Here is a 24,291-nt window from a genome sequence, read left to right on the forward strand (position 1 = left end):
AAAAAAATAAATAAAACTTTATTTAAAAAAATATATAGTGGGCCAGAATTCATTGGTGCACCATAGTTTGCCACTCCCTGATCAATGGGAATAACAGCTTCTGCCTAGGAATTGTACAACAGGTGTCCAGAGCTTTGTTCTCTCTGGCTGATTTTCCAAGCTTCCCCCCACTCCCCAGCTTCCTCTTGTTTTCTATGAGCCTCCCTATTCTCTTAATGAATTTTCATTTTGGCTTCAAGTGGAGTCAAATTCTGTTGCTTGCTACCTGACTGATGGCAGCACTTACTCAATTTCATGTAATTCCATGTGGCTTCTTAGGAAAGCAAAGTAGAGGGGAGAGGAGAGTAGGCTTGGCCCTTCATTCCCACTGCTGCTGAAACAGCTCAAAGCCGATTACAGCCAACAGCAGTCATTACTGTCACCTTGATTTATGATGCATTCATGTGTTTAAGTGTTTCCGTGCTATACAGCTTTAACTTCTTGTACCTCTTGCTTAGAGGATTGCTGGTTTCTTCAATCAGGACAGCTCTGAATACCAACTTCTCCCAGTTCATTCCACAGCTAGTAGTCTTCTTTTTCCTCTTCCTCCTCCTCCTCTTTTTTCTCCTCCTCCTCCTCCCATCAGCTGCTTGGCTGTTACAATTATCTGTTTCCTGTTTACAGAGATATGAAATATATTTATTAGACTCCTCTCCTCATGCTTTGCTGTTTCCTTCTGCCTGACAAGATGGATTTCCCTTGGCCCTGGAATTTTATTTGTCCTTGCAAGTACTTGATTTGATGTTTACAGATTAATGATAGTATAAGATCACCTCAGGTGCTCAGCGCACATTATTCATCTGTGTTTTGCTTATTTAGACACTCCGTCTTGTTCCAAAGAGGATTTTACTAGATGTGTACCAGGTGATTTTTTCTTTTTAAATCAAAAGGTAAATGATGAAGTTGTGGCTTAGCAAAACAAACAAACAAAAGAACTAGGGAGGAAAAAAAAGTGAATTAAGAGGCGAATTAGAGTCTAAAGTCACTCCAACATCTGTGGCTTCAAGTTTTGCACAGATGTTAGAGTTGTACTGTAAATCTTGTGCTGAGCTTCTTGGTTGGAAAAACAAACAGGGGAAAAGTTTTCTTTAGAGGATTTAATTTTTTTAACTGATCAACTGATATTGAAAAGCATAAAATTGTACATATTCATGGGGTACTTATGGATTCCGTGTGATTTTTTAATATATATGTATTGTACAGTATTAAAATAAGGTAAAAACTTATCTCTCTCCTCACGTATTGATATATTTTTTTTAAAATCACTTGTGGGGCTTGAACTTAGGGCCTGGGCGCTGTCCCTCAGCCCTTCAGCTCAAGGCAAGTGCTCTATCACTTGAGCCATAACACCACTTCCAGTTCTCTGGTAGTTAATTGGAGATAAAAGTCTCATGGACTTTCTTTCCTGGGTTGGCTTCAAACTATGACCCTCAGCTCTCAGCCTCCTAAATAGCTTGGATTACAGATGTGAGCCACTAGGGCCCAGCTTCATTTCTTTTCTTTCTTTTTTAATTGTAAAAGTGATATACAGAGGGGTTACAGTTACATATGTCAAGTAATAAGTACATTTCTTTTTTTTTTGGTTGGCTGTGGGCTTGAACTCTGGGCTTGGGCGCTGTCCCTGCGCTCTTTAGCTTAAGGCAAGCACTCTACCACTTCAGCCATAATGCCTCTTCCAGTCTTCTAGTGGTTTATTGGAGATAGTCTCATGGACTTTCTTGCCTGAGCTAGCTTTGAACCATGATCCTCAGATCTCAGTCTCCTGAGTAGCTAGGATTACAGGCATGAGCCACCAGTGCCCGGCTTGAGTACATTTCTTTTTGAACAGTAATACCCCTCCCTCTTTTTTTTTTTTTTTTTTGGTGCTGGTTCTAGGGCTTGAACTCCTGAGTGGTTAGTATTACTGACAGGAGATACTGGGCTCCTTCTTTTACCCTTTCTCAACTGGGAATCCTTTGTGTCCTGCTTCCTGCAGAGGCTTCCACAGTCATAAGGCCACAGTTAGAATGAGGAGAGATAGGAAGAAGAAAACGGTTTCAGAGGTCTGGAAGCTTTTAGAGGCCTGGTCAGCTGTAGAATGAATCAGAATCTCTCCAGAGGCTCTGTGAAGACACTGGGAAAGGTAGGTGTGCTGGGGAAGGTGTTAGACTCTGACCCTGTGGGCCAGCTGGTGCTCAGAGCTGGTCCAGACCTTGCTGCCTCTTGGGGAGGGAAAGCGAGGTCTGCTGTAGCCCATTTCATAGAGCCTGGGAGAGCAGCTGGGGTGCAGTGCAGGTGGCATGTAGGTTAACTTAGCATCCTCGCAGCCCCAGCCCTGGCAGTGCTGTCTGTTCCCCCAGGTTACAGAGAGGGAACTGGAGATCTAGAAACTGACTCATGTGTGAGGCTTTGCAGACATCCTGTCTAAAAGTTACCTGGGGTTCATAGAGCTGGTAAGCTGTAATGGTTTAAGCCCAGCGGTCTAGAAATAGAGGGTTCTGATAAACATTACATTTTATGACTGTGTTAAATCTGAATGTAATCCAGACTGAATTCATTCTTACATATCCATTCCCATTCTATTGCTTTCTTTTCTTCTGATTCAAAAATAAATGTAAGCTGGGCACTGTAGCTCATGCTTGTAATCATAGCTACTCAGGAGGCTGAGATCTGAGGGTTGCCATTCTGGAGAAGTACCCTCTCCATCTATGTGCATGCATGTGTGTGCTATAACACTAGGGCATGAATTCAGGGCCTGAGCACTGTTCCTTAGCTTTTTGCTTAAGACTAGCACTCTAGGGGGTTGGGAATGTGGTTTAGTGGTAGAATGCTTCCTAGCATGCATGAAGCCCTGGGTTCAATTCCTTAGCACCACACAAACAGAAAAAGCCAGAAGCAGCTCAAGTGGTAGAGTGCTAACCTTGAGCAAAAGAAGCTCAGGGACAGCGTCCAGAGCCTGAGTTTAAGCCCCAGGGCTGGCCAAACAAAACAAAAACAAAAACAAGACAACCAGTCTGAGCAGAAAAGCTCCTGAGATTCTTTTTTTTTTTTTTTTTTTTGGTCAGTTATGGGGCTTGAACTCTGGGCTTGGGGCACCGTCCCTGCGCTCTTCAGCTCAAGGCGAGTGCGTAATCTACCGCTTGAGCCACAGCACCACTTCTGCTCCTGAGATTCTTAATCTCCAAAAAAAGGAGCTGTAGCTTGTGGTGAGATCCATAGTTTTGAGTGGAAAAAGCTTAGGAACTGCATCACGGCTCTGAGTGCAAAGCCCAGCACCAGCACCAGTACAGAGTCTCCCTTTTCTGCCTATCAGCACCACTGGTCTCTTTGGTACATTGGGGCCAGTGGCCAGACCTGACATGTGGAACTCATCATGAACTGAACCACCTATGGATCTTACCAGAGACTGAGCAGATGCTCTTGGAGTTCTCAAATGATGGGCCTGAACAAACCTCTTTCCTTTATAAATTACCTAGTCTCGGCATTCTGTTACAGCAAGGGGAAATGGTTTCAAAAAGTACCTTCCTTCCATTGTTCTGTTGGGCAGTACAAATTTCCCTCTGTTTCTCCATGCCTTCAGTCCTGTAGGGCAGCCCGTACCCTGAGGTATACCTCCAGTCCAGTGTTGAATGGTTAAAGGGTGAACAATCATGAGCTCCTTAGTCAGGTACCTCAAACCAAACTTTCCATGAGCTTTATGCCAATTGAATGACACATTCAGTTGCACCTTCTTAATTCCTGTGTCTGTTCTTCACTCTGGGCCAAATCCAGTCAGGAAGAAGTGACTTTTTACTGGTTTCTCTAAATCCCAACAGTCTTAGTGGAGAGACATCTAAGGAACTTACAATCCAATGAGAGAATGGTACCTACCAACAATAGATAGAACATCACTGAAGTCAACAAGACGTAGAGATAACACATAATTCATCTTTTGAATCCAGTGAAGAAGTGATGAGATTAAAAAAAAAAACAACCAATCCATCCTCCTCCCCCCACTCCCGAAATCGCATTCTTATGATCTGTAGCTAAAATATTTACATGGGGCCCTGATGATATTCAAGCATTGGTTTACAGAGCACAGCCTGTTCAAACCAAACAGTGTTTCTGATTTTGGAAAGTCGTCAAGGAATCCGTGTTTACTTAGACAACCCAGGCCCCAAGCAGCTCTTGTGTAGGCTGGATTCATGCCAAGAAGACATGGCTCCAGAACATTCCTCCTTCTCCCAGGAACTCTAGAATACAAAGCTCTCAGCTCTCCAGGGCCCTCTAGAGGGCATCCAGTTCAGCCTCTGATCAACTGTCCTGTCCTTAAGTAGGAGTGGGTAGCCCAAACTCTGTTTTAGAACTGGCGTTGTCAGCTTCCAATGCAATGAGTAAACCTGTGTGTGAATGTTTCATTTATTTAACTCCCCTAGAGAGAATAGGCTTCAAGGCAAAGGATTTGAGGTTTCATGTGTGGATGGCTTGAATTAGACTGGAGCATAATGTAAGAGGATGGGCTAGCTGTGGGAAAGATCAGAGAACCCAGGGAGGCCAAGTCTGAGTTCTAGAAAATGACTTGCTACTTCTACTGAAAGCAAGAAAACGGGCCACAACATTATTGGGAAACAGTGGAAGTACAAGTGTGAACAATAATGGACACAAAAGGCACATTTCGTGGCTGTGTGTTCCTGCCTGTAATACCAGCTACTTTGGAGAAGGAGATTGGGAAGATCAGGATTCTGGGCCAGCCTGAGCAAAAAACTTGAGGGGCTATCTGAAAAGTAACTAAAGAAGAAAGGTTGAGGCCTGGTTCAAGCAGTAGAGTGCTTATATAGCATGCATGAGTTCAAACCCCAGTACAATATAGTATAGGCCACCATATCTAAACACTCAACGAAAGTAGCAGTATGTGTTCTCCTTGAGCACAAACAGGCAGATCACAATCCAGTCAGGCACAAGCATAAGGAGAGACCTGATTCCCAAAATAACTAATGCAAAAAAGAACAACAGAAAAAAAGAGAGTCTGATTGAGTGGCTCAAGTGGTAGAGCAACTGCTTAGTAAGCGTGATGTCCTAAGTTTAAATTCCAATATTATATACACATCTACAAACAAAACAAGTACTTGAATATTCTTCCTCCTTCCTCCTTCCTGATCAATTTTCACTTTTAGATAGCTATCATTTTCCATGACCTTTGAGCTTTCAGGTGAGAGCAAAATCCTAGGGGAGACAAGTCATTGTCTAGTCAAATCATCAATAACAAGGGGCTGGGGATCTATTTTTTCTCTCTCTTTTTTTTTTTTTGCCAGTTCTGGGGATTGAACTCAGGGCCTGGCAACTGTCCCTGAACTTCTTTAGCTCAAGGCAAGCACTCTACTACTTGAGCACCACGACCGGCTTTTTCTGTTTATGTGGTACTGAGGAATTGAACTCAGGGTTTCATACATGCTAGACAAGGACTGTACCACTAAGCCATACTCCCAGCCCTGCTTTTCTGTCTTTTACACGTGTGTATATTCCACAGGCATGCTTATAATTTAATATTTAAGCTGGGCTCTGGTGGCTGACACCTGTAATCCTAGCTACTCAGGAGGCTAAGATCTGAGGATGATAGTTTGAAGCTAGCCTGAGACTCTTCTCTCCAATTAATCAGCAAAAAGCCAGAAGTGGAGCTGGGGCTCAAGTGGTAAAGTACCAGCCTAGAGTGAAAAAGCTCAGGGACACTTCCAAGGCGCTGAGTCCAAGTTGCAGTGCTGGCACGAAAAGAGAGGAGAGAGAATAACAAGAGGAGGAAAGGGTTAAGAGGAAGCGATCCCAGAATTCAGCAAGTATATTGCCTGACATTGCTTCTTCAAGCAGAGAAGAGCTAAGTTGTGTTGTGTTGGACCAGGGCTCGCTGAGTCAGGGGTTCAAAGAGACTAGCGTGAGGCTGGGAGCACATGACATCTGTTCCAGATGGGGATACCCCAGAGACAAAGTGTGGCCTTGAGATGTTTCCCTCCCCTTCACTGGCCTGGGAATCAAGGTCAAGGGGCAGGAAATCAAAGCTCAGTTCCCTGAGGTCCCAATCCCAGTCTCTCCAGCAGGCCAAAGCCATCTAAAGAGAGCATCAGTCTTGTTCCACCCTTGGCCTCCACTGCAGGCTCAGCAAGTCTCAGAGGCCAGGGATGTGAACAGGATAATCCCGAGCATCTGCTCTTCACCATCATTTCTTCTTTTGGCTGCACTTTCTCAACCCTGAGCTGAGCTTCATTCAGCAGAAATGACTGACTTTGTTCTGCCTGACAAAAAGAAAGGGAGGATGAGTATTAAAAGAACAGATTTGGCGCTCCATATTTACCCCAGATGACACTGTCTTCTTGGTCCCGAAAATAACTCCAGCTTGCCTGGGTGGAACGTTCTCGTAGTTTTTTTGTTTTTTTTTCATCTCGCTATTTTGCAATTTGTTTATGGAGACCATCACCAGAGTGATATTATCAAAGCAGGTCAGAACAAAAGTCCAAACCCTTGTTATTATTGGTTTTTCCTTTTGTACTTTAAAACATGACTTTTTCACCCCAATTTATTATGAGTAGTTGGAGTTCTCAGCCACACCTGGGCCAGCATTGTGTGTGTGTGTGTGTGTGTGTGTGTGTGTAGGCACGTACACATGCGTGCATGCACACTCGCACTCTACCACTTGAGCCACAGCACCACTTCCAGATTTTTGGTGGTTATTTGGAGATAAGAGTCTCATGAACTTTCCTGCCTGTGTTAGCTTTGAACTGTCATCCTCAGACTCCAGCCTCCTGGATAGATAGGATTGCAGGCAGGTGGGAGCTACCACCATCCAGCCCAGCATGCCTTTTTGATGGATTCTAGACAGTTAAAATTACAGAGGCGGCCCACACCTGGGGTGGGGAGGGGAGCAGCAGAGGTGAGGTGGGGGAGACAAAGTACTTAGATTGGCTTTTCAAACTGAACACTACCAGAAATCCCCTTCCTTTCAGATAAAACCTGAGTCAAAATTACAGGGTGTTGAAAGAGGTACTAAATAAACCAGAGTTGAAAGGACCTTCACTGTTTGGCCCAAGGAATAGAGTGACAGAATTCAACAAATAAACACAGCTGGCATGGGGTAAGCCTTTAGCAAATACTTACCTTCTTGATTATTTTTTCATAACCATCTCCTTGGATCAAAGCCTTTATTGTAGCATTCTTGTACGCGGATGGTGGGGTGGTGAACTTGTACAACTTGCTTTTTTAATTTTTTAATTTTTTTTGTCAGTCCTGGGGCTTGAACTCAGGGCCTGGGTGTGGTCCCTGAGTTTCTTTTGCTCAAAGCTAGTCCTTTACTACTGGAAGTGCCACTTCCAGCTTTTCCTGAGTAGTTCATTGAAGATGAGAGTCTAGAAGACTTTCTTGCTGGGCTGGCTTTGAACAGTGAGCCTCAGATATCAGCCTCCTGAGTAGATAGGATTACAGGCATGCACCACCAGCGCCTGGCTAAAAATGTGACTCTTAAGAATAATAGGTTGGGGGGCTGGGAAGATGGCTCAGAGGTAGAGCGCTTGCCTTGCATGCCTGAGGCTCTGGGTTCGATTCCTCAGCACCATATAAGCAAAAAAAGAAAAAAGCCGGAAGTGGCACTGTAGCTCAAGTGGCAGAGCGCTAGCCTTGAGCTGAAGAGCTGAGGGACAGCGCCCAGGCCCAGAGTTCAGGCCCCACGACCGGACCAAAAAAAAAAAAAAAAAGAATAATAGGTTGGGGCTGGGAATGTGGCTCAGTGGTAGAGCACTTGCCTTGCATGCCTGAGGCCCTGGGTTCGATTCCTCAGCACCACATAAGCAAAAAGAAAAAAGCCGGAAGTGGCACTGTGGCTCAAGTGGTAGAACACTAGCCTTGAGCTGAAGAGCTGAGGGACAGTGTTCACGCCCAGAGTTCAAGCCCCCACGATCCACAAAAAAAAAAAAAAGAATAATAGGTTGTGTGGGGCACTGGTGACTCATGCCTGTAATCCTAGCTACGCAGGAGGCTGAGATTTGAGGCCCCACAACCGGACCCAAAAAAAAAAAAAAAAAGAATAATAGGTTGTGCCGGGCACTGGTGGCTCACGCCTGTAATCCTAGCTACTCAGGAGGCTGAGATCTGAGGATCTTTGTTCAAAGCCAGCCCGGGCAGGAAAGTCCGTGAAACTCTTATCTCCGAAAAACCACCAGAAAATCGAAAGTGGCGCTGTAGCTCAAGTGGTAGAGCACTAGCCTTGAGCTGAAGAGCTGAGGGACAGTGTTCAGGCCCAGAGTTCAAGCCCCCACGACCGACAAAAAAAAAAAAAAAGAATAATAGGTTGTGTGGGGCACTGGTGACTCATGCCTGTAATCCTAGCTACGCAGGAGGCTGAGATTTGAGGATCACAGTTCAAAGCCAGCCCAGGATTTGAGGATCACAGTTCAAAGCCAGCCCAGGCAGGAAAGTCCATGAGACTCTTATCTCCAATAAAAATCACTAGAAAACCGGAAGTGGCGCTGGGGCTTAAGCAGTAAAGCACTTGCCTTGAGCTGAAGAGCTGAGGGATAGCGCCCAGACCCAGAGTTCAAGCCCCATGACCGACAAAAAAAAAATAGATTGTCATACCTTTTAAAATTACCTGTCTTATAGTCCTTGTTTGAAAAAATAGAATGTTATTCTAGAAGCCTCCAAACACAAATTGAGAACAGCTCAGTGATTTCTACAGTTATAGAAAAATAATAGGTGAATAGCATGGTACATAAGACCAACAAATATTTAGGCTTTGACCATGCTGTTCAATAGAAAATGACCTTTGTGGTTGGGCGCTGGTAGCTCACACCTGTAATCCTAGCTACTCAGGAGGCTGAGATCTGAGGATCTCAGTTCAAGGCCAGCCCTGGGAAGGAAAGATGGGGAGACTCTTATCTCCAATAAACCACTCAGAAAACCAGAAGTGGTACTGTGGCTCAAGTGGTAGAGTGCTAGCCTTGAGCTGAAGAGCTCAGGGACAGTGCTCAGGCCCAGAGTTCAAGTCCCACGACTGACAAAAAAAAAAGAAAAAAAAAGAAAAAAAGAAAAGAAAAGAAAAGAAAAAAGAAAATGACCTTTGTAACTTGTGGGCAGGAATGGGAGAGGGAAACTGGAGCAAAGCCAAGGAAGGGGTGACATTGTCCAAAAAAAGAAATGTACTAGCCGGGTGCTGGTGGCTCACGCCTGTAATCCTAGCTACTCAGGAGGCTGAGATCTGAGGATCGCGGTTCAAAGCCAGCCCGGGCAGGAGAGACCGTGAGACTCCTATCTCCAATAAACCACCAGAAAACCGGAAGTGGTGCTGTAGCTCAAGTGGTAGAGCGCTCGCCTTGAGCTGAAGAGCTGAGGGACAACGCCCAGGCCCAGAGTTCAAGCCCCACGACCGACCAAAAAAAAAAAAAAAAAAAGAAATGTACTCATTACCTGACTTATGAGATGGTTACCCCTCTGTACAACACCTTAGTAACAACAATAAAATATAAAATAGTTAGGCTTTGTGCTTATTTGAAGTAGAAGGTCAAAGACATGCAAACCTGACATAACAACCAAGTATAGCTGGGTGCTGGTAGTTCATGCCTTTAATCCTAGCTGCTCAGGAGGCTGAGATCTAAGGATTGAGGTTCAAAGCCAGCTAGGGCAGGAAATTCTGTGAGACTTTTTTTGTTGGTCGTGGGGCTTGAACTCTGGACTTGGGTGCTGTCCCTGCACACTTCAGCTCAAGGTGAGCGCTCTACTGCTTGAGCCACAGCGCCACTTCCAGTTTTCTAGTGGTTTATTGGAGATAGGAGTCTTATAGACTTTCCTATCTGGGCTGGCTTTGAACAGAGATCCTCAGATCTCAGCCTCCTGAGGAGCTAGGATTACATGCGTGAGCCACCGGCACTGGCTTCTGTGAGACTTTTATCTCCAGAAAACCAGAAGTGGCACTGTGGCTCAAAATGGCAGATCACTAGTCTTAATCACAAAAGCTCAGGGATAACACCCAGACCTTGAGTTCAAGTCCTAGTACCAGCACACATATAGAAGATGCAATTATTCCTGTAAGAAAGGCCTAACACACGGGGCTGGGAAGGTGGCTCAGTGGTAGAGCGCTTGCCTTGCATGCTCAAGGCCCTGGGTTCGATTCCTCAGCACCACATAAGCAAAAAGAAAAAAGCCGGAAGTGGCACTGTGGCTCAAGTGGTAGAGCGCTAGCCTTGAGCTGAAGAGCTGAGGGACAGTGCCCAGGCCCAGAGCTCAGGCCCCACGACCGGACCAAAAAAAAAAAAAAAAAGAAAAGAAAGGCCTAACACATAGTTTATGGTTGGAGTAGTTAAATAGGAAAGGAGTGGAGGAAAGAGGAAGGACTTTATAACATGATCCCAAGAGTCTTCTACTAGATCCGTAAACATTTAGGCTGGTGGCTGGAGAAAATGATAATAATTTTAAGCCTCTTCCTTTGAGTGCCTGGAAATGATGTTGACATAAAAATGAGATTACAGGGTGTTATTACATACAACTTCACTAACTTGTGGGAAGTGGTGGAAGTTTTCCAGAAATATGTAGCAACAGATGTGCCCCAGAGTAAATTATACAGAACCTTAGACTCTAACATCATTATAATCATTGCTGAAAACATCTAAACAACTCTTTGTTTGGGGCCAGGTAAAGGAGTGAAAACAAAAAACAAAAAAAAAACATAGGTTTGGGATCAGGTAGCCCTGCATTCAAATCACATCAGGCTCACCAGTGATGAATCTATATGTTCCTTACTCATCCTCCACACTGCTCCTTGAGATACCAGTAGCACTTCCTCACTTATATGGAGTTTCTGCTATGGGGAAGTCTCTCTTTTTTTAAATTATTTATTTTTTATTGTGAAAATACTTTACAGAAGGGTTACAATTACATGGGCAAGGTAATGAATACATTTCTTATCAAGCATTGATGCCTACTCCTTTGTTTCCCCTTCCCATCCGTTCCCATCCCCCCCCCACCCCCAGGTCTCTTATGAAGAGCTTTTTTATTTTGTCAGTAGTGGTACTTGAACTCAGGACCTGGCGTTGTCTCTGAGCTTTTATGTTCTACTGCTTTGAGCCATAGCTCCCCTTCCTCACTCCATAATTCGTTTTTTAATTTAATTTTTCCTTTCTCTTTCTTTCTTCTTTCTTTACTTTCTTTCTTTCTTTCTCTCCTTTCTTTCTTTCTCTCTTTCTTTCTTGTCTGTCATGGGGCCTGAACCCTGGGCTTGGGCACTGTCCAGCTCTTCAGCTCAAGGCAAGCGCTCTACCACTTAAGCCACAGCACCACTTCCGGCTTTTTTTTTCTGCTTATGTGGTGCTGAGGAATCAAACCCAGGGCTTCATGCATGCAAGGCAAACACTCTACCACTGAGCCACCTTCCCAGCCCCTCCTTCCTTTCTTTCTTCTTTCTTTTTTCTTTCTAGAGCTGAGTACCAAATTCAGGACCTTGCACTTGTCAGACAAGTACTGTTCCACTGAGCTAAATCCACAACCCCTCTGACTTTTTAAAAAATAGATAAGGCCGGGCACTGGTGGCTCACGCCTATAATCCTAGCTACTCAGGAGGCTGAGATCTGAGGATCACGGATCAAAGCCAGCCCAGGCAAGAAAGTCCCAGAAACTCTTATCTCTAATAAACCATCAGAAAACCAGAAGTGGTGGTGTAGCTCAAGTGGTAGAGCACTAGCCTTGAGCTGAAGAGCTGAGGGACGGTGCTCAGATCCAGAGTTCAAGCCCCACGACAGAAAAAAAAAAACAAAAATAAATAGATAAGGTCTTGTTAATGGCGTCAGGCTGTCAGCTCGAAGAGATGCTCCTGTCTCTGCCTCATGTAACTGGGACTGCAGGTGTGTACCACTGACCCCAACTTGCTTTGAAAATTTATTCCAGCCTTTCACCAGACTGTTCTCTAAATCCTGACACTTCATGGCTCCTAAGACTAGTTCTGCGTGTGGTTGAATTTCATTTGGATTGTTGCAATGTCCAATTGAAACAAGGGATGGGCGCTTGGGAGGAGCCGTGGATGATGGAGGTGTGGGGTCAGCACCCTGGATGACCATGTGACAGCCCCACTCAGGAACTATGCTAACAGCTGGCAAGTGACTCATCATCATCCTTGTCTCAAGAAACCCATAAAGCCATGCAAGTATAAAGGTATGCAAAGCACATGGTTTCCAGGGGAAACACAGAGCAGAAAGCCCCGAGTCCAGTTTTTGAGGGACTGTCAGAGGAAAGAGCAGAGGTGACTTACACAGAGTCCAAGGGGACACAGCCTGAGATGTTCTGTGAAGTCCAGCCCAACCTGGGGTTGGCAGGGGGTGGGGGGAGTCGGCGGGCTGGCCAGCAGGCGGAGTATACTGAATATGAATTCTCCCAAATATGCATATAAAAACTCGCAACAGCTGGCACACATGTGGGAGGCCTTTCTCAGGACCCCCATATGGGCAGGATGTAAGGATTTCCGGTCTAGCAGACAGCGGTGAGTTCTCCCAGGTACCTACTGGAAAAGCAAAAGCAAAAACTCCTAAGATGATGTGTCTACCCTCAGAGTCAAATACCCTCCTGGTCTGGAAGCCTTGGGCTGTGCTAAAAAGCCATGTGTTTCAGTGGTCTATGTATCCCCCCCCCCCCAACCCCTTTCTGGCCTCACATTCTTTCAAGATGTTGAGGGGTGGAAAACGTTGAGCTAAACTGTCTAGCTCAGTCTGCCTCCCTACCAAGCACAGACTTCTGTCTTCTAGAGAAATCAGCACTTTTTTTTGTTATTGTTGTTGTTGTTTGCCTGCACTCAGTTCTACTTAAGGTTCCAGTGATGAGAATTGAGACCTCAAAAGAGCCTGTTTCATTCACTTGTGAAGGTTTTCCAAACTGTGCAGGATAGTGTATGCCTGTAATCCCAGCATTAGAGGTAGAGGCAGGGTCAATGTGAGCTATATAGCAAGACTGTCTCAACCTTCCCACCCTCAAAAAAACAAAGTTTACCCCCAAAATTCCTCCCTCCCTCCCTCTCCCTCCATCCCTCCCTTCCTTCTTTCCTTCTTCCTCTTCAGCTTCCTTGTCTCCTTTCTTTGATAACACTTCTCTGCATTCCCCTTGTCACCAGGACAGCAATCCTCACCTCATTATTAGGTCCTCCTCTTTGCCAGCTGGGTGGTGGTAGTGTAGGAGGTGGAAGGCATGAATGGAGTAACTGAGGCAGCTGGGAACTGAAGTCTTGAGCATAGACCAGACTAAGAGAAAGGAGGAAATAAACTGTTAAAGTGAGAAGAGGTTATAACCTGCTACAGAGTCTGGTCATTTAGAAGAAAATTAGATGGCAGAGAACAAGGAGCAGGAGCCCTTCTTCAGGTAAAACTAAGACCAAGGAAGTCATAAGATGGCTGGGCGCCGGTGGCTCACGCCTGTAATCCTAGCTACTCAGGAAACTGAGATCTGAGGATTGCGGTTCAAAGCCAGCCAGCCCGGACAGGAAAGTTCATGAGACTCTTATCTCCAATAAACCACTAGAAAACTGGAAGTGGCGCTGTGGCTCAAGTGGTAGTGCGCTCGCCTTGAGCTGAAGAGCACAGGGACAGCACCCAGGCCCAGAGTTCAAGCCCCACAACCGACCAAAAAAAAAAAAAAAGAAAGGAGATGTCAAGGAAGCCAATGGAAAGGGACTATGTCAAGAGCAAGTCACTAGTACCAAATACTGCTGGGGAGAGGTACTGAGAAAGGTCTTGACAGGGAGATTATGGGTGACCTTAGAGCTATGTCAGTGCAGAAATGAGGAAAAGAATGGAAGGTTAAGAACTGGAGTGAGGAAGAGAATTCTGCAACACTTCAAAGGCAGGAATTGGGGGCAAGGAGCAGGGAGACTAAGAGGTGTGAAAGTCTTATAACAATTTTTGTTGGTGGTGGTGGTCATGAGGTTTGAACTCATGGCCTGGGCACTGTCCCTGAGGGTTTGTTTTTTTTTTTGGTCGGTCATGGGCCTTGAACTCTGGGCCTGAGCGCTGTCCCTCAGCTCTTCAGCTCAAGGCGAGCGCTCAACCACTTGAGCTACAGCGCCACTTCCGGTTTTCTGGTGGTTTATTGCAGATAAGAGTCTCACGGTCTCTCCTGCCCTCTCCTGCCCGGGCTGGCTTTGAACCGCGATCCTCAGATCTCAGCCTCCTGAGTAGCTAGGATTACAGGCGTGAGCCACCAGCGCCCGGCTCCTGAGGGTTTGTTTTGTTTTTTGTTTTTTTTGTTTTTGTTTTTTTGTCGGTCGTGGGGCTTGAACTCTGGGCCTGGGCACTGTCCCTCAGCTCTTCAGCTCAAGGCGAGGGTTCTACCACTTGAGCCACAGAGCCACTTCTGGTTTTCTGAGTGCTTTGTTGGAGATAAGAGTTTCCCAGACTTTCCTGCCCAGGCTGGCTTTGAACCACCATCCTCAGATCTCAGCCTTCTGAGTAGCTAGGATTACAGGCATAAGCTACCAGCACCTGACTAACTTTTTTTTTTTAAGTGGTCCTGGTGTTTGAACTTGGGATCTTAAGCTTGTTAGGCTGGTGCTGTAGCACTTGAATCATGCTCCCAGCCCTAACTTTTCTTTTCTTTCTTTTTAAGTGAGAAAGGTATGGTAGTGCATACCTAAAATCCCAGCTACTAAGGAGATGAAGATAAGAGGATTGAGGTCTGATGCTGAGGCAAAAGAACAAAACACTAGTTGAAAAAAAAACAAAACTGAAAGCAGAGGTTAGGGTGCTTGTCTAGTTTATATGAGGCCGAGGGTTTGAACCCCAGCATGGTAAACAAAATAGGTAGTTTAGAGCCAGGCGCCAGTGGTTCATGCCTGTAATCCTAGCTACTCAGGAGGCTGAGATCTGAGTTTTGCAGTTCAAAGTCAGCCTGGGCAAGGAAAGTCCGTGAGACTCTGATCTCCAATAAACCATCAGAAAACCAAAAGTGGTGCTGTGGCTCAAATGGTAGAGCCTTGAGCTGAAGAGCTGAGGGACAGTGCTCAGGCCCCACAACACACACACACACACACACACACACACACACACACACACACACACACACACACACACACACACACACACACACACACACACACACACACACACACACACACACACACACACACACACACACACACACACACACACACACACACACACACAGAGGTAGTTTAGGAACTGGAGAAAAAACCTCCCACACAGGAAGCAGGCTCAGGTCTGTTAATTGGAAATGATTTAGAAGCTAAGCAATCCTTGGCCTCCTGGGATAATTGTGCATTTATTAACCACACAATTCCAGCTGGGGGAACTTAATTGCGGAAGGAACAATAGAAAGCATGTGGCCACCTCCAGATAAGGGCTGTTGAACTAGGTGAGTGTCAGCTGACAGGCTGAACCTTTAGGTCATTGCTCCTTTCCTTGGCTGATGCCATGATAAGGCTCAGAGCTTCCTTCCCACTCTGCTTCAGCTCAGAAAATACTTTAGGACACCTGCTATCTGTGTACATTGCCTACAATGTGCCAGGAGGTAGTAACGTATGGTGGTGTTAAGAACTCTGAGTCAGAAAGACCAAAGGTGAGGATGAATTCATCTACTTATCTGTGTGACCTTAGGTAAGTCATTTCATCTCCCTTCCCTTTTTTCCTCTGTAAACCAATAATGATTAAAAGTTTCTAGCTTCAAAGTTTCTGTGAAACTTTTTTTTCCCTGTTGGTTGTGGGGCTTGAACTCTGGGTCTGGGCACTGTTCCTGAGCTTCTTTGTGCTCAAGGCTAGCCCTCTACCACTTGAGCCACAGTGCCACTTCAGGTTTTTGAGTGGTTAATTGGAGACAAAAAGCTCACAGGGACTTTTCTGCCTGGGCTGGCTTTGAACCGTGATCCTCAGATCTCAGCCTCCTGAGTAGCTAGAATTACAGGTGTAAACCACTGGCTCTGGGTTCTGTGAGACTGTTATCTCCATTAACCCCTAAAAAAAAAGCTGAATGTGGGCTGGGAGTGTGGCTTAGTGGTATAGTGCTTGCCTACCATGCATGTAGCCCTGGGTTCCCTTCCACAGTACCACTTACACAGAAAGAGCCAGAAGTGGCACTGTGGCCCAAGTGGTAGCATGCTAGCCTTGAGCAAAAGAAGTTCAGGGACAGTGCCCAGGCCCTGATACCCTAGGACTGGCCAAAAAAAAAAAAAAAAAAAGCTGAAAGTGGAGCTCAAGTAATACTGTGCTAGCCATCTATCCACGAGCAGAAAAGCTAAGGGACAGTGCCCAGGCCCTGAGTTCAAGCCCCAGTACTGGCACCAAAAAAGCAAAAAAAAATAGACATCACTCCATTATGCATTCTTGATCTGCTTATTCACATCAGCCCTATCTATTATAGCCCTATGCTATTATCTTCATTCATACCCTTTTGCTGATCATCTAGTATGTTCTAAAAGAGGACTTAGATTTCCCAGGTCAGCTAGAAAGGAGCCAAATTTGTGGGCAGGTGGGAGTTAGAAGCCTGCCTGCTAAGGGGAAAACGGGAGTCAATGTAGAGTGAGCCTCTGCAAAGAATCGTGAAAAGGAACAGAAAAATGGGAGAGGTGGCTAGCAGGATATGTGGGATCAAGAAGGTTTTGGTTGTTGGTGTTTCAATCCTTTGATAACACAAATGGTGGGGTATGGAAGCTGATGATAATGATCCAGGATTTGGGGAGAAATCAGTGACTAAGGAGAGAAGGATCTTCTAGGTGGTTGTAGCAGGACTGGCTCTGATAGAAACAAGTCTTTTTATGGTAAGAGAAGGGAAGGCAGACATGGTGCAGAGATGTTCGAGATATTTGTGTGTGTGTGTGGGGGGGGGGTATGATAGGGTTTGAACTCAGGCCTGAGTGCTGTCCCTGAGCTTTTTTACTCAAGGCTAGTACTCTATTACCTTGAGCCACAGCACCACTTCCTATTTTCTGGTGTTTAATTGGAGATAAGAGTCTCATGAGCTAGGAATGTGGCTTAGTGGTAGAGTGCTTGCCTAGCATGCATGAAGACCTGGATTCAATTCCTCAGTACCATATATTCAGAAAAAGCTGGAAGCGGTGCTATGGCTTAAGTGGTAGAGTGCTAGCCTTGAGCAAAAAGAAGCTCAGGGACAGTGCCCAGGCCCTAAGTTCAAGCCCCAGGACTTCCCTGCCCTGGCTGGCTTTGAACCGCAATTCTCAAATCTCAGCCTCCCAATTATCTAGGATTACAGGCATGAGCCACTAGTACCAAGCTTGCAGCCACTTTTAATTTTCCAGAAATATTCAGGTGTCCATATTCAGCTGGGCTTCACTGGGGCTGAGCAAGTTAGTTCAAAAGGGAGGGATTTGCAAGGAAGTAAGTATAATGTCATTACTCGTTGAGTAAGGGAAGATAAATGAAAATCTAGCAGGGTCAAAGGTTTGCAGGTCTCCTCAAGGTTGTAAAATGTTTGTGGGTTGGTACAATACACAGCTTAAGGTCATCTGAAGTCTTTGAGATGGTTTTTATGAGATAGTGAAGACATAACCTAAAAACCCCGAGGAGCCAGTGCCTAGGGAGTGAAGGAGGAAAATCATCGGAAGGGAAGAAATTAATACGGCAGAATAATATGCTAATATTAGATATGGAAGTCATAGAGGTAGGAGTGAGAGGGCATGTGAAGGGCAGTTTAGGGGAGCAATCAGGAGTGGCTGATGGAATTGTGGGACAGTAGGAACTTCAAGGGAGTTGGGGCTGTTAAAGAGGAGAGGGGAAACTACTAAACTACTACTTGTGAGTGCCTGTCTTCCTGCCTACCTTCAGCCCTCAAGAGCACAGTAATAATTGATGGGTCTAGGGGGTGGGATCTGACTATGGACAGCCAATCTGTGAACTGATTTGTGACCTGGCTGATGGATTGTCATCAATAAAAAATGAGTTGGGCCAATTAGTTTCAGACTTGGGAATGTGAACTATGAAACACAAGACATTGTCAGAAACTGATGCAGGACACTGGGGTGACCCCCTCCCCCCTTTCCCTTTCATGGTTTGAAACTTGAGGAAATAGGGCTAGAAGCAAGTTAAGGAGTCTAGTTAGGAGAGGAGTAGCAGAGGTGAAAAAGTAGAGATGAGGCCTTTTGGTTGTTCCCAATACCTCTTAACTTGTAAAGGTTTATGGGCAAAGAAGTAACATGATCAGATTTGGGGTTTTGAGTGTGGGCTCTGCTCCCAGAATGCCTTGCTGTATGTTTTTGGGCCAGTTATTTAACTCCTCTTCTGGTTTAGTTTTCCTCATATATAAAATGGGAATAATAATAGTATGTTCCATAGTGTTGCAATGAGAAATTACAAATAATATACTTTGAATATGACTTTCTTTCAATGTATTTTTTTGTTTTTGTTTTTTGGGACCGGTCATGGGGCCTGAACTGTGGGCCTGGGCGCTGTCCCTCAGCTCTTCAGCTCAAGGCTAGCGCTCTACCACTTGAGCCACAGCGCCACTTCTGGCTTTTTTCTTTTTGCTTATGTGGTGCTGAGGAATGGAACCCAGGGCCTCAGGCATGCAAGGCAAGCGCTCTACCACTGAACCACCTTCCAAGCCCCTTAATGTATTTTTTTTTTTTTTTGTCCATTCTGGGGCTTGAACTCAGAGCCTAGGTCCTGTCCCTGAGCTCTTTTTACCAAGGCTAGCACTTTACCACTTTTTTTTTTTTTTTTTTTTTTTGTCGGTCGTGGGCTTGAACTCTGGGCCTGAGCACTGTCCCTCAGCTCTTCAGCTCAAGGCGAGCACTCTACCACTTGAGCTACAGCGCCACTTCCGGTTTTCTGGTGGTTTATTGGAGATAGGAGTTTCACGGTCTCTCCTGCCTGGGCTGGCTTTGAACCGAGATCCTCAGATCTCAGCCTCCTGAGTAGCTAGGATTACAGGCGTGAGCCACCAGCGCCCGGCTTACCACTTTGTTTTTTTTTGTTTTTTTGTTTTTTGGGTCCGGTTGTGGGGCCTGAACTCTGGGCCTGGGCGCTGTCCCTCAGCTCTTCAGCTCAAGGCTAGTGCTCTACCACTTGAGCCACAGCGCCACTTCCGGCTTTTTTCTTTTTGCTTATGTGGTGCTGAGGAATGGAACCCAGGGCCTCAGCCATGCAAGGCAAGCGCTCTACCACTGAGCCACCTTCCCAGCCCCAGCACTCTACCACTTTGAACCATAGAGTTGCTTCCAGTTCTCTGGTGGTTAATTGGATATAAGAGTCACATAGACTTTCTTGTCTTGGCTGGCTCTGAACCGTGATCCTCATATTTCAGACCCCTGAGTAGCTAGAATTACAGGCCTGAGCCACCAGTGCCCAGCCTGTTCTGTCTGTTCTGCTTTGTGTGTGTGTGTGTTTTAAATAGGGTTATACTATACTATATAACCCAGACTGGCTTTCAACTTGTGATCCTCCTGTCTCAGCTGCCCTAGTACTGGGATTACACGTTTGCCCTAATATACCTGGGTTCCTTTCAATCGCATTTTCTTCAAGTCATTTATTTCAGAAAATTTATCTCTTGGTTTTGGGGAGGGGGCACCGCTTTTCTCTTGATTCTCTTTCCCTAAGTGCCATCCCCTCTCCTTGCTGGTTCTGATCTTTCAGCCTCTTTTCTCAGCATGCACCTCTAAGTGAGCCATTTTTAGCTGATGGTTCTCCCTAGTTTATCTCTAGCTCCACCTTCTTTCCCCAACTCCAGACTTCCACATTCTATTACTTAACATCCCCATTTATTTATTTATTTTCAGTTGTAGGGCTTGAACTCGAGGCCTGGGCACTGTCCCTGAGCTCTTTAGCTCAAGACCAGCACTCTCCCACTTGAGCCACAGCGCCACTTCCAGTTTTCTGGTGGTTAATTGGAGAAAAGAGTCTCACAGACTTTCCTGCTGGGCCTGGCTTTGAACCACAATCCTCAGATCTCAGCCTTCTGTGAGTAGCTAGGATTATAGCTGTGAGCCACCAGCGCCTGGCTAACACCTCAATTTAAGTCTCCAAAAATGATCTCAAACCCTCAAAGGACTCATCCTCTCACTTTCCCTAAGGACTTCTCTCTGGTTTGATTGATCAAACTAAAAACTAACTGGGGAGCCAATGGTTTACACCTGTAATCCTAGCTACTCAGGAGGCTGGGATCTGAGGATCACGGTTCAAAGCCAGCCTAGGCAGACAAATCTGAGAGTGTTTTATCTCCAAACCACCAAAAAGCCAGAAGTTGAGGTGAGGCTCAAGTGATAGAGTGCTAGCCTTGAATGGGGGTGGGGGAGACCTAAAGGACAGCACCCAGGACCTGAATTCAAGTCCCAGTATCAGTACAAAAAAAAAAAAAGTGCTAAAACCTCTCTCTAGTTCTGGACCTTTTCCTACTTCTCATGCTACTACCAATGTATCAGAAAAACAAATATGTTGGGGAATAAAATTGCTTCTTGCCTCCATCCCATACATACTATTACCCTGGCCTTCACCTCCATCTTTTTGCTACATGACCTTGGGGCTCTGAGATAAGGATTTCATAAACTGATATTTATAAAGTACTTAACAGAATCCATATATAAGAAGCACCTTGGGCCATGCACTGGTGGTTCACGTCTGTAATCCTAGCTACTCAGGAGCTGAGATCTGAGGACCATGGTTCAAAGCCAGGTGGGGCAGGAAACTCTCTGGGACTCTTATCACCAATTACCACCAGAAATGTGGAAGTGGAGCTGTGGCTCAAGTGGTAGAGTGCTTAGCCTTGAGTAAAAAGAAGCTCAGGGACAGTGCTTAGACCCTAAGTTCAAGCCCCAGGACTGGGGGGAAAAGGAGGAAGATGAAGCACTTTATCTATGTTTTTTTCCCCCCCAGTAATTTGAATGTTTGTTCAATATAATGAACTAGAAGGAATGCAATTTTCTCTAGATGAATGAACCAAATGGTAACCAGCCTGGGCAGAAATGTTCTTGAGACTTCTATCTTACTCTGTGGCTTGGTGAAATGGTAAGTTAGTGTTACCCCAGAAACAAGGGAGTCACAAGTAGGAGGATCACAAGTTGGGCTGGCCTAGACATAAAAGTGAGATTTTACTTTGAACATTATCAAAGCAAAAAAGGACCTGGAAGCATGGCTCAAGTGGTATACCACTTGCCTGGTCAGTGCAAGGCCCTGAGTTCAAATTCCAGTACTGCTGGAGATAGTTATTTTTTGTTGTGCAAGGTTGGGGCTCTATCACTTGAGCCACAGCTCAACTGAGATAAGAATTTCAGACTTTTGCTGCCTGGGCTAGCTTCCAACAGTGATCCTCAGATCTCAGTCCCCTGAGTAGTTAGAATTACAGGTGTGAGCCACGGTAAGCTGGCTGCTTTCTATTCTAAGGCCCTATGCCCCCTACAGTCCACTTGGAACACAGCAACCCAGCCATCCTTTTGGAGCAGGAGTCACAGTACATGCATTGCAAGTCAGTTCTTGCCTCTCTTGTTTATTCAACCTAGACTGGCCATATTGGCCTCTTTGGACGTCTGTGCACACCACCAAGGTCTGACACCAGGGGCCTCTTTCCTTCTGCCATTGCTGTTCTCAGTGTGTATGCCTCTGCTATCCACCTTCCCTTCAGTTGCCTGATCAAATATTACTTCCTTGACCTTACTACAAAACATGGCCCCACTTTGCTAGCCTGGCTACCGGCTCAGCCCTCTCAGTTTCTTTCTTTTTTTTTTCTGGGTCTGGGCATGGGTCCTGAACTCTGGGCCTGGGCGCTGTCCCTCAGCTCTTCAGCTCAAGGCTAGCGCTCTACCACTTGAGCCACAGTGCCACTTCCGGCTTTTTTTTCTGCTTATGTGGTGCTGAGGAATGGAACCCAGGGCCTCATGCATGCAAGGCAAGCACTCTACCACTGAGCCACCTTCCCAGCCCAGCCCTCTCAGTTTCTAATCTTTACAATCTTTACTTTAGAGCAGATGGTCTCCTGAACAGCCTTCAACCTACAAACAGTATCTGCCTAGCATGCAACGCTCCACATCAGTACGGGTGGTTTTGCTTAGGCTGTACCAAGTTCTGATACAGAGCTTGGTCCCATAGCTGCACAATAAATATTTACTGAGTAACAACTTCCTAAGTGCCCCTCCCTTTCTGAACTTCTGTAAAACTGGTCTCTACCGTCCCTGAGAGTATTGCCTGCAGGCTTTGTCAGTGGCTGTAGGTGCAAGCTTCCATTCACCTAGAGCTCAGAGGTCTAATTCTTTTTTATGCAGGTTTCCCCCCCACCTCCCAGCTGACCTGTTTAAAAAGTCTAAGCAGAGGGTGCGCCAGCCCAGGAAGATAGGTATTACCAACAGGCCTTGCAATCCAGGTTCTAGAGAAAGCTCAGCACCTATGTGTGGATTATAGAGAAGGGGGAATTTTTGAGTCACTGTGGGGAGAGAGGAAAGAAACCCCATTGGGAAAATGGACCCATTCCCTATCGAATGTAAAGTATGCAAAAGGCGTGGCATTTATTGAACCTAGTGATCTCTCTTTTTTAAACCTGGGTCATCTCACAATAGCCTGTCACAGGTAGCCAGGAAGGCCGAGATCTCCAAATCTCAGCCCATCACCTAAAACAAGGCCTGGTAAACAGCAGGTCCTCCACCCACGGCGCTGCCGGCCCCGGAATCGTGAACTCCCGAGGCCGGGGTGTGAGGCCCTGGAGAGCTCCAGGTCCCCATCCTCAGCAAGCTGCCCCGCGGAGACTCCGGGCCAGGGTCCCCGCGGGGCTGGGCCGGGCCGCGCCAGGCCGCCCTCCGCACCAGTTCCGGTCCGCTGCTGCAGGCGTGTGCTCCTGGGTGGGGCGCGGAGGGACGAGTCCCCTCCCAGCCCCCGTGCCTTCCGCATCCTCGCCCGTGGTCCCCCGCGATCGGCAGCCACGGGGTCGCACGCCGGACGTCGGAGCTGACGGAGGCCTCCAAAGCCCTGCGCCCCCAGCCCACCCCTTCCCCTCCCCACCCCGGCCCCGTGCAGCGCCAGCCAGCGCCGCCCCGCCCGCGCAGGCTCCGCCCCCAGCCCTGGGGCCGCCCCCCAGAGCAGGCTCCACCCCGCTTCCCCACACGAAGCTCCGCCCCCCGCGCGTCGCTCCATACTTGGCGATCGCCGCAGCCCCGCGCGCTCATTGGCCGGGAGCTGGCGGCGTGGGGGGCGGGCCGGGCCCGGCCGGGGCGGAGAAGGAAGGTGGCGGCGGCCCGGCGCGGGGGGAGGGGGGCGCTGACCCGGATGTTCACTCCTGGGCACCCGGGGAAGTGGAAGCGCTGGGCCCTGCTGCGGGGGGGAGAGCCACCGACGCCGGGACCGGGACCGCCGCCGCCGCCGCCACCATGGTAAGGGCCCCGCGGCCCTGGCCCCGCGGCCCTGCCGGAGCTCGCGTTCCCCTCCCCCGCCGACCCCCGGCCCGGGGAGGAGGGGGCGAACGCCGGAGGGTGGGGGAGGGGCGGGGTCCCAGACCCTAGATGGACGCCACCCCTGGGGTTCCGGAGGGGGTCGCGGGCTGCCTGGACGGGCGCTGACCCTGCCTCGCTCCAGCCTCCGCCCCTGCCTCCGGCCGCAGCCCCCTCTCCCCTTCCGCGTCCAGGCCAGTCTCCCCCAGAGCCCAGCCTGGACCCCCTCTGCCCCGTGGGCCGGGCCCCGCCACCCTCTACCGCCACCCGGGCGGAGTCCCCCCGCCCCTCCCCGCCTTCCTCCTCGCGGCCCAGCTAGGTCTCCTTCCTCGTCTCCACGGCCCCAGCTAGGCCGCCGTTTCCATCAGGGCCCAGGCTAGGCCCCCATTTCTCCAAACTCCCTTCCCCTCTCTGCGGCCTCGCCTGGACCTCGGACAACTCCTCTGCGGCCTCAGTTTGGATTTGTTCGGTTCCCCCCTCCCCCAGCCTTCCCTTCCTCCGGTGGTCCTGTCTGAACCTCTCCTCCACCGTCCCCCCTTCCCCCGCCTACACCTCCCGCCCTCGGCCCCCCACGATCGGGGGCCCTGGACTGGTCACACTTTTAGCTTAGTCTGCGTCAGCCCGCCCTGCCCTCCCCGCCCTGCCCTCCCCTGCATCAAGATCCCGTTGCCACTCCTGACCCCGACTCGTGTCCCCTCCCCTGTACCTAGGGCGCGTCCTCCGGGAAGTAGGGGAGCGGCTGTCGCTGCGGTGGGGGTGGTCGGGGCGCTGTGCCTTCTCAGGCTCCAGAGTTGCCCTTTCTGGGGAGGCCGCCCGGGAGCGAGCAGGAGAGAGGGAGGGCGGGGAGGGCGGGCATCCGCGTGCCCGGAACAGCACAGGGCCCTTCCCTGGGCCGCCGCCTCCGAGCTGCCCTG

At 47.8% G+C, this 24,291-nt stretch overlaps 1 protein-coding gene and 1 long non-coding RNA gene across 4 annotated transcripts in view; one reads left to right on the forward strand and one right to left on the reverse strand.

Moving 5' to 3' along the window:
• Positions 1-24,248, reverse strand: LOC138838371 (uncharacterized). 2 transcript variants are annotated; one of them, XR_011375593.1, is made up of 4 exons: positions 24,084-24,248; positions 13,139-13,250; positions 12,272-12,520; positions 1-653 (listed from the first exon to the last, which is right to left on the reverse strand). It is a non-coding gene; the product is annotated as an uncharacterized lncRNA (long non-coding RNA). The 2 variants fall into 2 exon arrangements; XR_011375592.1 differs by lacking the exon at positions 1-653 and adding an exon at positions 3,926-6,281.
• Capzb (capping actin protein of muscle Z-line subunit beta) overlaps positions 23,193-24,291 on the forward strand; it is a 123,157-nt gene continuing 122,058 nt past the window's right edge. For both annotated transcript variants that reach the window (XM_070037798.1, XM_070037799.1), the window contains exon 1: positions 23,193-23,320. In XM_070037798.1, coding sequence (XP_069893899.1) covers positions 23,318-23,320 — 3 coding nt within the window. In that variant the 5' untranslated portion in view covers positions 23,193-23,317. The remainder of the gene's footprint in view (positions 23,321-24,291) is intronic.

The sequence above is a fragment of the Dipodomys merriami genome, unplaced genomic scaffold (assembly GCF_024711535.1).
Source record: "Dipodomys merriami isolate MVZ:Mamm:240054 unplaced genomic scaffold, mDipMer1.0.p SCAF_28, whole genome shotgun sequence".
Taxonomy (NCBI): Eukaryota; Metazoa; Chordata; class Mammalia; order Rodentia; family Heteromyidae; genus Dipodomys; species Dipodomys merriami.